This window comes from Muscardinus avellanarius (assembly GCF_963383645.1).
Source record: "Muscardinus avellanarius genome assembly, chromosome: X".
Lineage (NCBI taxonomy): Eukaryota > Metazoa > Chordata > Mammalia > Rodentia > Gliridae > Muscardinus > Muscardinus avellanarius.
The window spans coordinates 13,482,603-13,497,390 of record NC_137792.1 but is presented as its reverse complement, the minus strand read 5'-3'; the positions used below and the strand labels follow the sequence as shown (position 1 = coordinate 13,497,390).

The 14,788-nt window shown below is 42.2% G+C and overlaps 1 protein-coding gene across 6 annotated transcripts in view; it reads left to right on the top strand.

Annotated features, from left to right (window-relative positions):
- The window catches only part of SH3KBP1 (SH3 domain containing kinase binding protein 1), a gene marked incomplete at its 3' end in the record, with an annotated part of 239,082 nt that overhangs the window by 49,450 nt on the left and 174,844 nt on the right, over positions 1-14,788 (top strand). For 4 of the 6 annotated variants that reach the window (XM_080719050.1, XM_080719047.1, XM_080719049.1 and 1 more), the window contains 2 exons: positions 3,855-3,929; positions 8,141-8,346. In XM_080719050.1, the coding sequence (XP_080575176.1) occupies positions 3,855-3,929; positions 8,141-8,346 (281 nt within the window). The remainder of the gene's footprint in view (positions 1-3,854; positions 3,930-8,140; positions 8,347-14,788) is intronic. The other 2 variants (XM_080719051.1, XM_080719048.1) reach the window with 1 other exon arrangement.

The following is a 14,788-nucleotide window of genomic DNA, read 5'->3' as shown; positions in this document are numbered from 1 at the left end:
AAACAGGATCTAGCTAGGTTATGGAGAGCCTAAGGTGCTGAGGCTGGCCTGGAACCTGTCATCCTCCTGTTTCCCTTCCCTAGTACTGAGATTACAGGTGTGCACAACCTCACCTGACATCAATCAGGTTTTTAAAAAACAAAATGTCCAGGACTGGGGCTGTAGTCAGTGGTAAACACTTTCCTAGCATCTTTGAGATCCTTGGTTCTATACCTGGCACCACCAAAAATAAAAAAAAAAAAATTAAAAAGAATGTGATCCCATAACACCTAGTGATTACATCAGTAGTGCAGGCAGAATCTTAGGAGGTTAAGGATGGAAATGAATTAGGAATCGTTTAGTCTGGTGTCAGATGACAACACAAATGCCCAGTGTAATTAAGTCCTGGGTGTGGTCTGGCTTGTGAGTAAGGAGGCCAGAGGGACATGCAGGTCTCCCACACACACCCCAGTTTTACCTCTATCATATACACAGCTCTCCCGTTTGCAGAGTATCTGTCAGATTTCAAACCTGACTGCAGTTGCACTTATTTCATACTGTGACTACAGATCATGATTAATGAACTGTCTTTTCATTCAGGACTGTGCTTATGTTATCATTGACTAAATAATGTGAAATAGAGCTAACCATCAAAGGTTATAATCACAGAGTAGCCTGACTCTGAAATACCGATATATTTGGACTTATGGCAAAGAAATTCAGATATGACTTGTCCAGTTTCAATTTCGGCCGGGCGTGGTGGAGCACACTTGTAATCCCCGCACTTGGGAGGTGGAGACAAGAGGATCGTGCATATTCAGAGCCAGCCACGCTGGCTTAAGAGAGCCTGTTTCCAAAAAAAAAATAGGTCTGGAAGTGTAGCCCGGAGGTAGAAGGGCTTCCAGGAACCCCAGTACCACCAAAAAAAAAAATGTACTTGTATTGGTACATTGTAACCTCGGATTAGTGTGATAGAAACATACATGTACACAGTTTCTGGTGCATTTCCTTTCATATTTTTAACATTAATTTCAAATAATTGTCATAAAGCTAATGATATTCCTGTTTTTTTAAAATCCTATAGCTACAGGAACATTTTTAGTTTATTTCCATAATCTTCAGAAGGAGAAAGTTTGCATTTTCTTTCTATAACTATTAGTAACCATAGGTTACTAATTTTTCCCAATTTTTTTTATTTTAAGAGTTTTGGTTCTGATACTTGGGTGGTGTGTCAAGCTACGAGAAAGATGAAGATGGTTTCACGAACATGGCCAACCACTCCCATGATACACAATAATGTGTTCCACCAGCTGTAAAAACAAAATCGCCCGGTGCCCCTCATCTATGAAAACAAAAGCCAGGCTGAGAATTCCATTGTGTGGCAACCAGGCCTTTTATTTGTAATAGTTGATGATACTTGTTTTGTGTTTGATGAATGTTCTACTAACAATGAAAAGTTGTTAGCAAATTGATAAAGCCGAGTTGCAGGCAAAGTTCAATGCTACCATGCCTATGATTTTATGTTTGAATTTTAAAATTTTCCTCTCTTAATGTTTGCTGCCTGTAAGTACTAATATTTGATACTGACAGCAAAGTATTTTCCCCAGTAAGATAAATGTCACGCGTGTTCATGATCTTTCTCGTTGCTCATTTCTTTTGCCCTTCAGATAGCATGCCTGTGTGTATCCTCAAGCCAGCCCTGGCCCAAGTTACATCCCAGATAGCCTTGCTGCTAGTGGAGCCGGTGACTTGACTTGGCCATTCTGAGACATCAAGGCCCTAGTTCACCTCAATGGTTCTCAGACTTGGTCGAAAGGAAGAACACATGGAGGTTCTTTGTACTTGGGGAAACACTATCAAAAGAGTGTTTTTTTCCCTTATACTTATTTTTTTTCTGACACAGAAGACTCCTGCTTTTCGGTTTTGGAGGATCTGGCTCACAAAACAACTATAGTAGTATTGACTTAATCAGCACATTAAGTAGAGTGAAAAATTCTCAAATGAAAACTAGCTACTGTTAACAGCCTCTGTTTTGTCACCAACATCCTCAAGAGCTGCACTCCTAACAAGAACATAGAAAACACTTTGTTTTCCTTCTACGTTGTTCTTACACACCCAGTGAGATGAATGTTTAAGTGTTTTACTTTATTTGGATACAAGACACCTATCAAAAGGGGCAGATTTCAGAATAAGGGTGTACCACCATGCCTGGTAGACATGGAAATTGAAAATTCCTGATTCCATTTATGCTATTGGTCTGATCATTCACAGTTTCCTTTCTATATTAGGAGTGACGAGGTCCCAGAGCTGTCATCGATTCCTGTTGAGTTTTCTGTTGTTATATGGACTGCTTCTAGGAAGTGAGACGGGTTGCTTTCCCCCCCCTTCAGTTCCATTCTCTTTGTAAACCTAGCCCAACTTCTTATCCCTTGCACTTATTATGAAGCTGTACGACTAGCTTCCAGATTGAGTATTTAATTCATAAGGCATAATAGAACATATTGCTTAGAGTAATGCCTTTATTAATTGAATTTTCCTTTAAAATAATTTTACCACTGGTGGTACTCTCTGTAGGTTGTGTGTGTGTGTGTGTGTGTGTGTGTGTGTGTGTTTTGAAGGGTGGGTGGATGTTGAAGGGTGGATGGATATCAGTGCAATCAAACTGGGGCAGGATGTGTGTATTCTATGTATTTCCTCTTGGTTTCAGAGATATCTGGGTTTTAGCCATGTGTCTGGTCTTATGATATTGACAACTTCTACTGTAACCAGATATTAATATTTGATACCAGATGAGCCCTATGACCTCATGATTAAGTTCAAGCTCATGACCGTTGCAGCAAAACCTCAATTAAGATGTTCTAAGAAACAGGTTTTTTTTTGTGTTCTGATGCTAAGCAGAAACCTCCCTACATGGAGATGGATACCACTATTGGTTTCAAACCTCATTGGTGAAACCTTCTCTCTAGTATATCAATATATTTTCTTGCTTAAAGGCACTGAGGATGACAAATATTTCTATTTATTTACTTACTTATGTTTGTAGCACTGGAAATCAAACTCAGGGCCTCACACATGCTAAATAAGTGCTCTACCACTGAGCCACAACAGATCTTTTAAAGAGAACTTTGTTTCTTGTTTAGAATCTTAGGGATTGAACATCAGTGTGTGTGTGTGGTTTTTTTTGGTCTTTGTTTTCTGGTGGTACCAGGGATTGAATCCAGAGGCGTTCTTCCTCTAAGCTACACCCTAAGCCCCTTTTATTTTTTTTGAAGCCAGATTGCTGAGAGTCTCACTAAGTTGCTGAGTCTGGCCTCAAACCTGTGATCCTCTGTCTCAGCCTCCCAAGTACTGGTATTACAGGCATGTGCCACTGCACTGGGCTGAGTATTTGTTTTTTATCATTTGGGGCTTGAGGGGGAGAAGACTAAAGGCTAATGGGCCCAAATTTTTCTTATGCTTTTTTTATGCTCTCCAAAAACAAAACAGTGCCGTTTAGTTGAGTTAATGAAGGAATCTGATGAATTGGATACCCTCTGGTTAATTGAGGTTTTTCTTACTCTTAAATTCCAATGTCAACATGGCTCCCAGGTTTTAAGTGAGCATAGTCTATTTGCCGTTCACTGGCAGAGGCAAGCCCCAAATCTGGTCACCCGTTGCCAACCCAGTTGCATGGGGACTTTGGGCTCATTCTGTGACATGCTTAAATACTGCCTAATGGTCTCAAATGAATTTCGCGGATGCTGCTCTTGTAGCGGATGCCTCGAAGGCAAGTTCAGTTAAAGACTCTTCCTCTTCCTTCTTTTGCCATCATTTGCTCTCCCTTCCCCCCTCTCTTGTGTTTTTCTCTCCCCTTCTCTTCTCTCATTCACTGTCAGGAAAGACTACCTTTGAAGGGACAATTCTGTACCGAGCTGCACCGGGAAAGACGGAGGGCCACAGACGCTATTACAGTGAGTGACCTTAACAGCAGGAGGCAATTGTAAAGATAAGATCTGGGTACTTGTGTTTTTGATGCAGCTGTCCTTTCCCAAGAGGCTCATGCTTATGCCAAGTGTCTGTGTGATTACCTGAGCCAAGGAAATGGACTTATTTGCTTATGATAAGTGTCATCTCCTTGGCGTGTGCTACAAGAGCCTTGCCACCAGCGGCCCCTGGCGCTTCCTTGTTTGCTTCCCGCCTCTATCATGTGTGTGACATGCATGCATGAGCCATGCGCGCAGAGAAGGGAAGAGTAGCATCTGTCATGGCATATGTATTTGCATCAGTATCTCTGGGCTTGTGGGTGGCGGGGCGTGGAAGATGCTTCTGGCAGAGTCATCAGCTTTTTCGGAGCGGGTCATCAAAAATCAATAACCATTTTGTCATTGTATGGTTCAGCAAAAGAAAATTTTGGCATGCAAGTTCATGCCAGAAATGGTGTTTTGCTTTGCTTATTTGGCCAATCACCACACGGCAGACTTCTTTTGGCAGGACCAATACGTTGCCTTTTGTGTCATGAAGTGAGACTGCCAAAAGTTGAGGGAAGATGAATGAGTTCATTTCACGATATCCTCAGAATGGTTCCCGCTACATAGTAAGCGCAACATATGTGTGTGTTCAATTAAAAACGAATAGGAACGGAGCTGGGCGTGGTGCTGCACACCTGTAATCGCAGTACTTGTGATGCTGAGACAGGAAGATCACAGGTTCGAGGCCAGCCTCAGCAACTTAGTGAGGCCCTCAGCAACTTGGCAAGATCCTGTCTCAAAAGAGAAAATAAAAAGGATTAGGGGAATATAGCTTGGAGGTAGAATGCCCCTGGGTTCAGTTCCCAGTACCATAGAAAAACCAAATAAGAATGCCTCTGATTGGTGCCTGAAGAGTGGGGTAAACTGCCCACAGGTGGGCAGGACTGGTGGGAATAAATTTAAGGAGGTTTTGTTCTTTTTTCACTTTGAAGGAAGAGCATCCACCTTAGTGTGCGTGTCCACATATGCACATATGCACGTATGCATGGGTGTGCGAAAAGAGGTGGTTTGGACATGAACACCAGAAACATCTTTCTCCAACTGTCCGGGTGAAGACTGTTTTTCTTTCCATTTCACCGTGGATTGATGCATGGTCCTCTGGCACGTGACTTTACCACACATGCAGTGTGTCACCTGTGCCTCACCAAGGGACTTTGACCACATCTGGCTTGGCCCGTGCCCTGTTTACCTAAACACGTCCACTAGCCACATGCTTGGAAGTTACACCAAGGTATACTGCTGAAATACTAATAAAGTTGTTTCCAAACGCATACTTTTTGCACTAATTTCACATGCCAATAAGGAGCCCATCATGAACTGGCCCCATTGCCTAGTCTCCTCTCTGGGTTGTCCTACCTGAGAGTGAGTACCATCTCACATCATGAGCATGCCATGGAGACATTTTGTAGGATAATGTGTGTAACAGGCACCAGTAGCTTAAAGAGATGAAGCACCAAATAAACATGAAAATAAAGTTAACTTTCTTCCGTTCCGAAGGGAAGGAAGTCGATTTTTAGTTACTTCACCACAGATATTCAGCAATTTAATTTCATGTTTAAAAAGGCCAGCACCAACCAGGTGCAGTAGCTCATGGCAGCAATCCCAGCTACTCAGGAATCTGAGGGAGGAAGATCTTAAGTTCGAGGCCAGCCTGGACAATTTAGCAAGATCTTATCTAAAAAAGGGGCTGGGGATGTAGCTCAGTGGCAGAGTGCCCCTGGGTTCAGTCCCCTGTACTACTAATAAATAAAATAAAATAAAAACGACAGGATCAGGAAGCCAGTGTTTCTGGAATAAAAACTGCCATGTGTTTTTCCCCCAAGTCATGTTTGTGTGGTTGAATGACCCCGCAGCCTCTCCCTGTGTCCAAAATATATGTCTCACAATGATTAATATAAAGTTATTAAGATGAGCTGGAAGGCAGCAAATCCCTAAAACTGGAGTCTCAGTTGATTCGGGATTGCAGCAGTTGACAATGTTAAGGTTCTAGCTCATGGGGAATGCTAGAACACTTTGATTCTTCTCTTTGAAGAACAAAAACAGACATGCCCTCATCCATTTATGCTGCTGCCTTCTGGTGGTAGAAGTGATGGGAGGGGGAGGGGACGGTGGGTCTTTCCCACTAACTCTTTGTTTGTTTCACCCTCCAATGGCTCTCTCCAAATCAGCAAAGAATACACAAGCCATTTATCACATAGAATCCACACAGCACAATCAGGACATGTTCAAGGGGGAAATGACACATTATTTAGACTCCAAAATTATATCTCCAGCAGGGATATTTCCAAAAACAATGAACAGATAAACACACGAATGGAGAGCTAATCCAGGGGGCTTTTCCATGTTTGCACACTCAAGTCCAGCCGCAGGAGATATAGCCGACCCCCTTATGGCAGGCTGCTCCTTGTTCTGTCCTGCGTTCTTGCTCACAGATGCTGTTCTTCATTTAATTAAAATGTGCACCAGGGACCTTCCTCCTCCCCCACCCTTTTGGCTTAGAAATACCCTTCTCTGGCAAATAGCAGCAACAACAAAGGAAACCATTGTGTGTGTGTGTGTGTGTGTGGTTTTTTTTTTTGAGGATTTGACTTTTTTGGAAACGTGTTAGCAATTTATAATGACATTTCTATATTTTATCTGTTTTCATTTAACAGTTTCTTCCTACACTGAGACCTCCCTCCTCATTTGAATGACTTCAGCATTTTATGACATGTTATGTGAGCAATTATTTGGTGTATCATTCTTATGGACTAGGAGGCTACCTGACCTCTAGGGAGATAATGCACAATTGACTAAGAGAGGAAAAAAATTGCTGGTGTACTTTTATCCCCTGAGCATTATTCTGATCAGAAGATATATACTAAGTGGTCAGGAGTTATCATACATGTCTAGAGGCTGTGAGAGACAGTTTCATGACAGAATTTACTATTCCATAAAATACTCTCAGAATCCTGCTTTTTGATGGCAAAATTGATGTACTGACCACCAAAGAAAAATGAGTGCCTGGTGTGGTGTCGCACACTTATAATCCCAGTACTTGAGAGGCTGAGACAGGAGTATGACAGGTTCAAGGCCAGCCTCAGGAACCTAGTGAGACTCTCACCAACTTAGTGGTACCCTGTTTTAAAAAAATGGTCTTAGGGTATAGTTTGAAGGTAGAATGCCTCTGGGTTCAATCCCCAGCACCACACACACACACACACACACACACACACACACACACACACACCAAAGGAGAATGTATACCCAGAAACTAACTAGGTACAAATAGGCTCTTCCTTTTAGGAACATGACTGTGGGCAGAGCCTGGGGAAAAAAAGAATCTGGGGAGGTAAGTGTCCAAACTGTGTTGTTGATCATTATTTTATACCTCCTAGTACATGCCACGAGAGGGTGAAGGAAGAGAGTCACATCCCCGGTGTTATTCTTTGGAAAGGGTTCAGCTTTGGGAGGAGAATGGTGTTAAAGGAGGGAAGAAGAGCCACAGACTTGGGGGCTCCAGTCCCTTGGGAGGGTGGCTTGCTTTGCCTCTTTTTACAAATGCCATCATCATGCTAGTGAAACCGATTTCATGTCAAGTTTGGTTCAGTGCTTTCCTAGAGAAACCTGTCTGCATGCATTTATTCCTTGTGAAGCCATCCAAAGATATTTAAGTCCTTGACATTCATAATTTTGTGTGGTTTCTTCAATTGCTAATTTGTTTAAATCCCTTTTAGCTTTGCAATTTCCCTTTAGGAAACGTTACTCTCATTGCTAATTGCTAATTGACATGACTCAGAGGGACTGGAGGTACAGTATGTGGTACTGACTGGCTGGGGAGGTGAGGAAGGGGGCAGGGAGAGATGTGATTGTACCAACCATGGCCAAATTCAAATCAGAACCAGGCTCTGGCTGCAGAGGGGTGCCATGTTACATGTACAAAGAGATCCACTTGAAACTCGATTTTCTGAAAAGTGATATTGATTCACCATTTAAAATAAAGGCTGGGGGCCAGCCAAACTCAACAAACTCAACACATCAATTACAAAATCCCAGTGCGAGTGATGGTCTACCCGGTGACTCTTTCAGACTTGGCTCCTGATTGTTATGAGGATCTTTTTCTGGACTCTGGCTGATTTCTGAACTCTTTCTCTCCCTGTCCCTCCTTTTGACAGGCTTAAGGGAAACTACAGGCTCCGAGAGCGATGGGGGCGACTCGAGCAGTACAAAGTCTGAAGGTGCCAATGGGACAGTGGCCACTGCAGCCATCCAGCCCAAGAAAGTTAAGGGAGTAGGCTTTGGAGATATTTTCAAAGACAAGCCAATCAAACTAAGACCGAGGTCCATCGAAGTAGAAAATGATTTTCTGCCAGTAGAAAAGGTATGTTGGACAGTTTCTGTTTTATTTCAAAATCATGTGGAATATCCAGAAGCACACTGAGGGATTTGAGGTTAAAGACTTCTGATGCTTCTTTTGGGGTCAGTGTCCTCATGTACTAGCCATTTGCCCTCCCTCCTTTTAGCTCATCTTATGGGTGGGAATAGCTCCCTTGAAAGACTGATATGCTGGTTGGCTTCTTCCTTTCTTACCAGTCTCCTCTTATATTAGTCCACTTTATATTTCTATAATGAAATACATGAGTTAATTGAGGTATAGAGAAAAAAGGTTTATTTTGCCTCACAGTTTTGGAGCCCATGAATGGTTGGCCCCGTTGCGTTGGGCCTGTGGTGAGATACCATGTCATGGCAGGAGTGCATCATGGGGCAAAGCCTCTTACCTCATGAGCCAGAGAGCAAAGAAGAAAGGGCTGAGGTCCCACAGTCTCCTTCATGGGTATATCCCTAATGACCCAAGGGTATCCCCAAAGCCTACCCTTGAAGGGTTCCACCATCTTCCAACAGTGCTACCGTAGGGTCCGAGGCTTTAATGTATGGTCCTTGGGAGGACATTCAGAATCCAAAGGAGGGCACCTCTCCAGGGTATGTTTAGGATGATTTTTCAGATGGTCAAACACTTCTCCATGTCCTTTCCAGAAAGACCCCCCCCATACCCGGACCCAGGTGAACAAACATAACCCTCACCCTTTTTAGACATCCAACAATCCCTATCCTCTTCCCGCACATTTCTCTAGCGCTTTGTGCTTGTGATATGTTGACTGTGTCTCTACAGTGGAGACAAAGAATTGTGTGTTTTTTCTGGAAGGGTAAGGTGGAGATGATTTCAGACTGTTGAAATGAAGTCTCCTGCATGTGTGAATGATGGTGTCAGCCTGCGTTGTGACTCCCTGGGTTGTTCTCATTGGGAAGCTGGCTATTTTCTCATGCCTCTGGTTCTGGGTTGGCAAGAGGAAGACAGCATGTTACTGCTGAGTACATGGTTGCCATGGTAACACCCCCAGAGCCATCAAGCTTGCGGCTGCTGGTGATGTCTGCTGTGGTACACTTCTGAGCATCATGGTCTTGCTTAGGAGTACTGTGGGATTTTTCCAAATTATAAGCAGCTACACTCGTGCTGTGCTTAAGGGATGTTTGTTAATTTGATTTAGTGCCAAACTTTTTGCTTTGACGGCTGCACCAGCAGGTTTGGGAGATGGGGTGGTGGCCACATCTTTTTTTCTTTTCTTTTCTTTTGGTGGTACTGGAGTGCCTGGAAGCCCTTCTACCTCCAGGCTACACTCCCAGACCTATTTTATACGTTTTATTTGGAAACAGGGTCTCTTAAGCCAGCGTGGCTGACTTTGAACCTGCATGATTCTCCTGTCTCTGCCTTCCAAGTGCGGGGATTACAAGCATGCGCCACCACGCCCGGCTTGGCCACATCTTTAATACAGGTTCATCAGTGGCTTTGGAGTACTTTTAATTTTCCAGCAAGATGAAATTTTAAAGGTTGCATCATTTACAGCAGTTGTAGAAGGTCCATCCTTTCCCGCCCCTCTGCACCCACGTCCAGTGTCATCATGCGTTAGAAACAGACTCTGAAAAGGGAACATTTTGGACATTTAATCCCTTTAGAGATAAATAAGGCAGAAAGGGGACATACACAGAAAAGAAATGCTGTTTCATTTAAAAGCTTCCTTTATTGAAGCTGAGCTAGCATAGTTCCCTTCAATAATCAATATATGGGATTTCTCAAGATCTGAAAACTGTCTAGTTAGTATTCCAGTTCGTGAACTCACTTCCTGTTCACATGATCACGTTCAGATTCCTGTAAGCATTTAAAAAGAGCAAGTCCTGCTGGGCTTCACGCTTCTGTAATCCCAGTACTTGGGAGTCTGAGACAGAAGGGTCAGAGGTTTGAGGCCAGCCTAAGCAATGTAGGGAGACTCTCAGTAAGCTAGGTAGACCCTGTATTTTTTTAGAAGGAAGTCCCCGTCTTGGGAAGGAATATGGAGTTTTTCTGTGTTTTATTCAAGTGTTTGAAATGAACATGACCATTGAGTCAATCAGAAAATAGTTAATTTCCTTCATTCGTTTTATGATTCTTAGTCTTTTTCTTTCTGTGTAGGATGATGTGTGTGTGTGTGTGACTTTTACTAATATTTATTTAACTGCCAATATTATATTAGGATATTATTAATAGCAATGTCAATGCCAAATATAGTGCTCCCAAGTTTACTTATTTATTTTGGGGATGGGAGTCTCACTCTGTCACCCAGGCTGGTCTTAAGACCCCGGGCACAAGAAATCCCCCTACCTCCATAGCTCAGAGTAGAGGGCTCCTATACATGAAATAGGGTCCTGCTAGGTTGCTAAGAGTATCTCTGAGTTGCTGAGACTATCTTTAAACCTTCAGTCTTCCTGTATCAGTCTCTCAAGTTCTAGGATTACAGGTGTGCACCACCACAACCCACTTGTTTAACTTCTAACTTCGATATCTCTACTTGGAGATCTTAAATTCATATTTGTCTGAACCCAAACTCCTTATCATCCCCTTCCTCCACCCATAGCTTTAGTTGAGTATAGTGCCATGCCCCTCTCAGTGCTAGAGACAAAACCTCTGAGGTTGACCTTGTCTGACCCATCAGGAAACTCCATTAGCTCTGTCTTCAAATGTCTGGTATCCTCCTCCCGCATCTCTCCATCTGCACTGCTCCACCACAGGGCTTGTTTCTCCTCATTGATGTACATTGTGTGTTCAGAACGGTGTATGACACTTAGTTGGTGCTCAATAAGTATTTGCCAAGTGGATAATATTAAAAGCTATATATTCACTTAGCACTTTAGAGATTACAGACATCTAAAGAGTGATGGCCCTGGGTGGAATAGTAGAACAGTTGCACAGTTGCACAGTTGCACATAAACCAGTTGTATGGTTCATGGCAAGTTTGTAAAACAGGGAGATTTATTGCATTGTATTGATGACAGGAGAAATTAACTCCATCGGCATTATATAACATATATTCATATGTGTGTGTGTGTACACGTGTGTGTGTGTACACGTGTGTGTGTGTGTACACATCCTGAATTCTGATGTGTTTACAGAATAAGACCAAGCACAGGAAGCTCCCTTAACCCACTTTGCAGTCGGAAGCCTCTGGGGAAAACAAACTTCCCAGCCTGTTTTACTGGCTGCAGACAATTTTGACAATGCCTAAGATTTGAAACTATTTCTGCTCCCTGTGGTTGGCACCAAGGAGTCACATAGATTTATGGGTCTTCTATGTTATTGTGCAACCTGGTGTGAGAGCTGATGAGCGTGATATTGTTTTATGTATGTACAACCTGATTCGCCTCGGTTTTGAGATGATTTTGTATGCAAGATTTATGTTCAGGGAAGAAAAGTTCCTTCGAGAATGGCGCTCCCCATTTTGACTTTGCAGAAGCACAAGGAAGACCTCATATGACAGCATTCACGTTTGCAAAGTATTGAGATCTACTTTTCTGTGTCAGTAATTTTGTGCTTACCTATGGTCTAATCCTTATCACCCAGAGTTGATGGTTAGATTACATACCCGGAGAAATATTGCATAACATCCCTACACCAATCATGAATGAAGAAATAGTGAGTAAAAGTATTTTTGCTTCTCTTATTAAGCTGTAAGGAAAGACCCCACTTACAAATCTCTTTAATACTACCAGGCCAATATGTCTGTGAATGATTTGTGTAATGCACCACTTCACTGAAATATTTACAGATGAAATGATATAATGTCTGGGATTTGCTTCCAATAGTCTGGAAGATGGAAGAGTGGGTGGCAAGTAGAGGAGACAAGAGTAGCCATGAATTGATAGTTGTTGAAACTGGGTGGTACGTACGTGGGAGTTTGCTGCACTTTATTTTTGCACATGTTGGAAATTTCCCTTCATAATAGGTTAAAGGAAAAAGAAACAACTAGCCAGGCGTGGTGGTGCGTGCTTATAATCCCAGTACTTAGGAAGCTGAGACAGGAGGATAGCAGGTTTGTGGCCAGCCTTAATAACTTGTGAGGCCCTACACAACTTAGACCCTGTTTCAAAATAAAAAATAAAATCGGACTATGGATATAGCCCCTGGGTTCAATCCCTAGTATCACACACACACACACACACACACACACACACACACACACACACAAATAAAAATAGAAAAGAAAAAAAAAACTTTGGAGAAAAATGTGCCATTTAAACTAAACCCACATACAAGTATGTGCTGTTTCAAAACAATGAAAGTACTGTGTGGTCTGAAGATGAACCAAGTTAAATATCAGATCAGAGGGGCATGGTACCATTGTCCTAGCTGATAGATATTGTCAAAGTTGGCTTCAGTTGAACCATCTGTAAAATAGGAACACTCTTTTACCTCTACCTAATAGGACTTAGAAAAGACATGTAATCCAGGTGTGGTGGCACATGCCTTCGGAATCTGAAATAGAAGGATCATAGGTTCAAGGCCAGTCTCAGCAACTTATCGAGGCTCTCAGCAAATTAGAGAGACTCAGTTTCAAAATAAAAATAAAAAACAAATGTAGCTGAAAATAGTTTGCAAATTGTAAAGGTGACTCACTTTAAGTTTTAGTGTTAATGTTTGTCAGGTGCTTTCTATTTGCTTGGCATTAGGGATACATGAGTAAGGGCGACCAGATCACTGTCCTCAGGGAGCTATAGAAACTTAAACCAGCAATACTAATGCAGTAAGGAAAATGCCATGATCAGACCGAGAATACAGTGCTGTGCTGTCAGGGCCCTCAGATAGGGCAGGAAGTGGTGAGTCATTAGGGAGACTGGAGAGTGTGTGTTCGTGTGTGTGTGTGTGTGTGTGTGTGTGTGTGTACCCACTTCCTACAGGAACTGATATTTAGCCTTAGATCCACAGTTCCACTAGGCACTTACCAAACAAAGGAACATAACATTATCAAGATGTGAAGTACAGTGAAAATAAAGAAATGAATGAATGATTAATTTAAACAACTAATTTATAATAAATAAATTAAATAATTCAATAGATAAATGCCCCAAAGGGGGAAAGACATAGTACAGATGGTAAGCAAAGGTCATAGTAGAAAGTGGGGACGATAAGGTAAAAAGGCAGAGCCCTGATTGTGAAGAGCTTTGTGAGACTCGTTAAGAAGTTTGGACTTTCCAGGCATGGTGGCACATGTCTGTAAACCCTGTACTTGGGAGGCTGAGACAGGAGGAACATAGATGCAAGGATAGCCTCAGCAACTTAGTCACACCCTGTTTCAAAATAAAAAGGGTGAAGGTGTAACTTGGAGGTAGAATGTCACTGGGTTCAATCCTCAGTATACCCCCACCAGAAAAAGATCTCGACTTGGTCTTTAAGAAAATAAGGAATTAGCAAAGGGTATTAGTTAAGAAAGTGACCTTGTCAGATATGTGGTTAAGAGAAAGCATTCCAGCTACAGTGTGAGGAGTGGATTAGAATATATTGTTAGTAGAATTCAGAAGACAGTGATAGAAACTTATGTTGGCTTTCCTGATAAATAGCTCCCCACCTCCAATTTATGTAATAAATCAGCTAATTCATTCATTCAGTGAAAGAAGAATCTAAAAACTATTTCTGCTATTTTTTCAGTACTAATATCTAGTTGACCCAGCACTGTTTATTGAAAAGATCATCCCTTCTGCACTGCACACTAATGTATACCTTCCAAAGTTACCTTCATTACTAACATTGCAATAGAACATATGTGCAGAAAGGTGCACAGAGTGCACAAGCTTAAGCCTATAGCTTGAGGACTTTTCACAAAGTGGAATAAGAGCTACACAGGTAGAGGGGCATACCATGTCAATGGATTGGAAAGGTGTCGGTTCTTGCCAAAAGTATCTATAGATTCAATGCAATCATAATCAAAATATTAGGAGACATTTTGATGGTGGTGGGATTGATAAGATGACTCAAAAATTTAAATGAAAGCTGAACACTGTGGTGCACACCTGCAATTCAAGTACTTGGGACACTAAGACAGGAGGATTGCAGGTTCAAGATCAGTGTGAAGTAACTTAGACCTTCTATGTTTCAAAAAAAAATAAGACTTGGGGGTGTAGCTCAGGATAAAGGGCTCCTCTGTTCATTCCCCAGTACCCCCAAAATTAAATAAATTTTAAGTAAAAACTCAAGAGGCCAAGAATAGTTCATATTATCTTTTGTGTGTGTGGTGGTACTGGGGGTGGAACCCAGGGGCCTTTCTACCTCCAGGCTATACTCCCAGACCTATTTTATACTTTATTTGGAAACAGGGTCTCCCTAAGTTGCTGAGAGCCTCACTGAGTAGCTGAGGCTGGCTTTGAACCTGTGCAATCCTCCTGTCGCAGCCTCTCAAGTGCGGCGATTACAAGCATGCACCACCAAGCCTGGCTTCCATATTATCTTTTGTGTGTGTGTG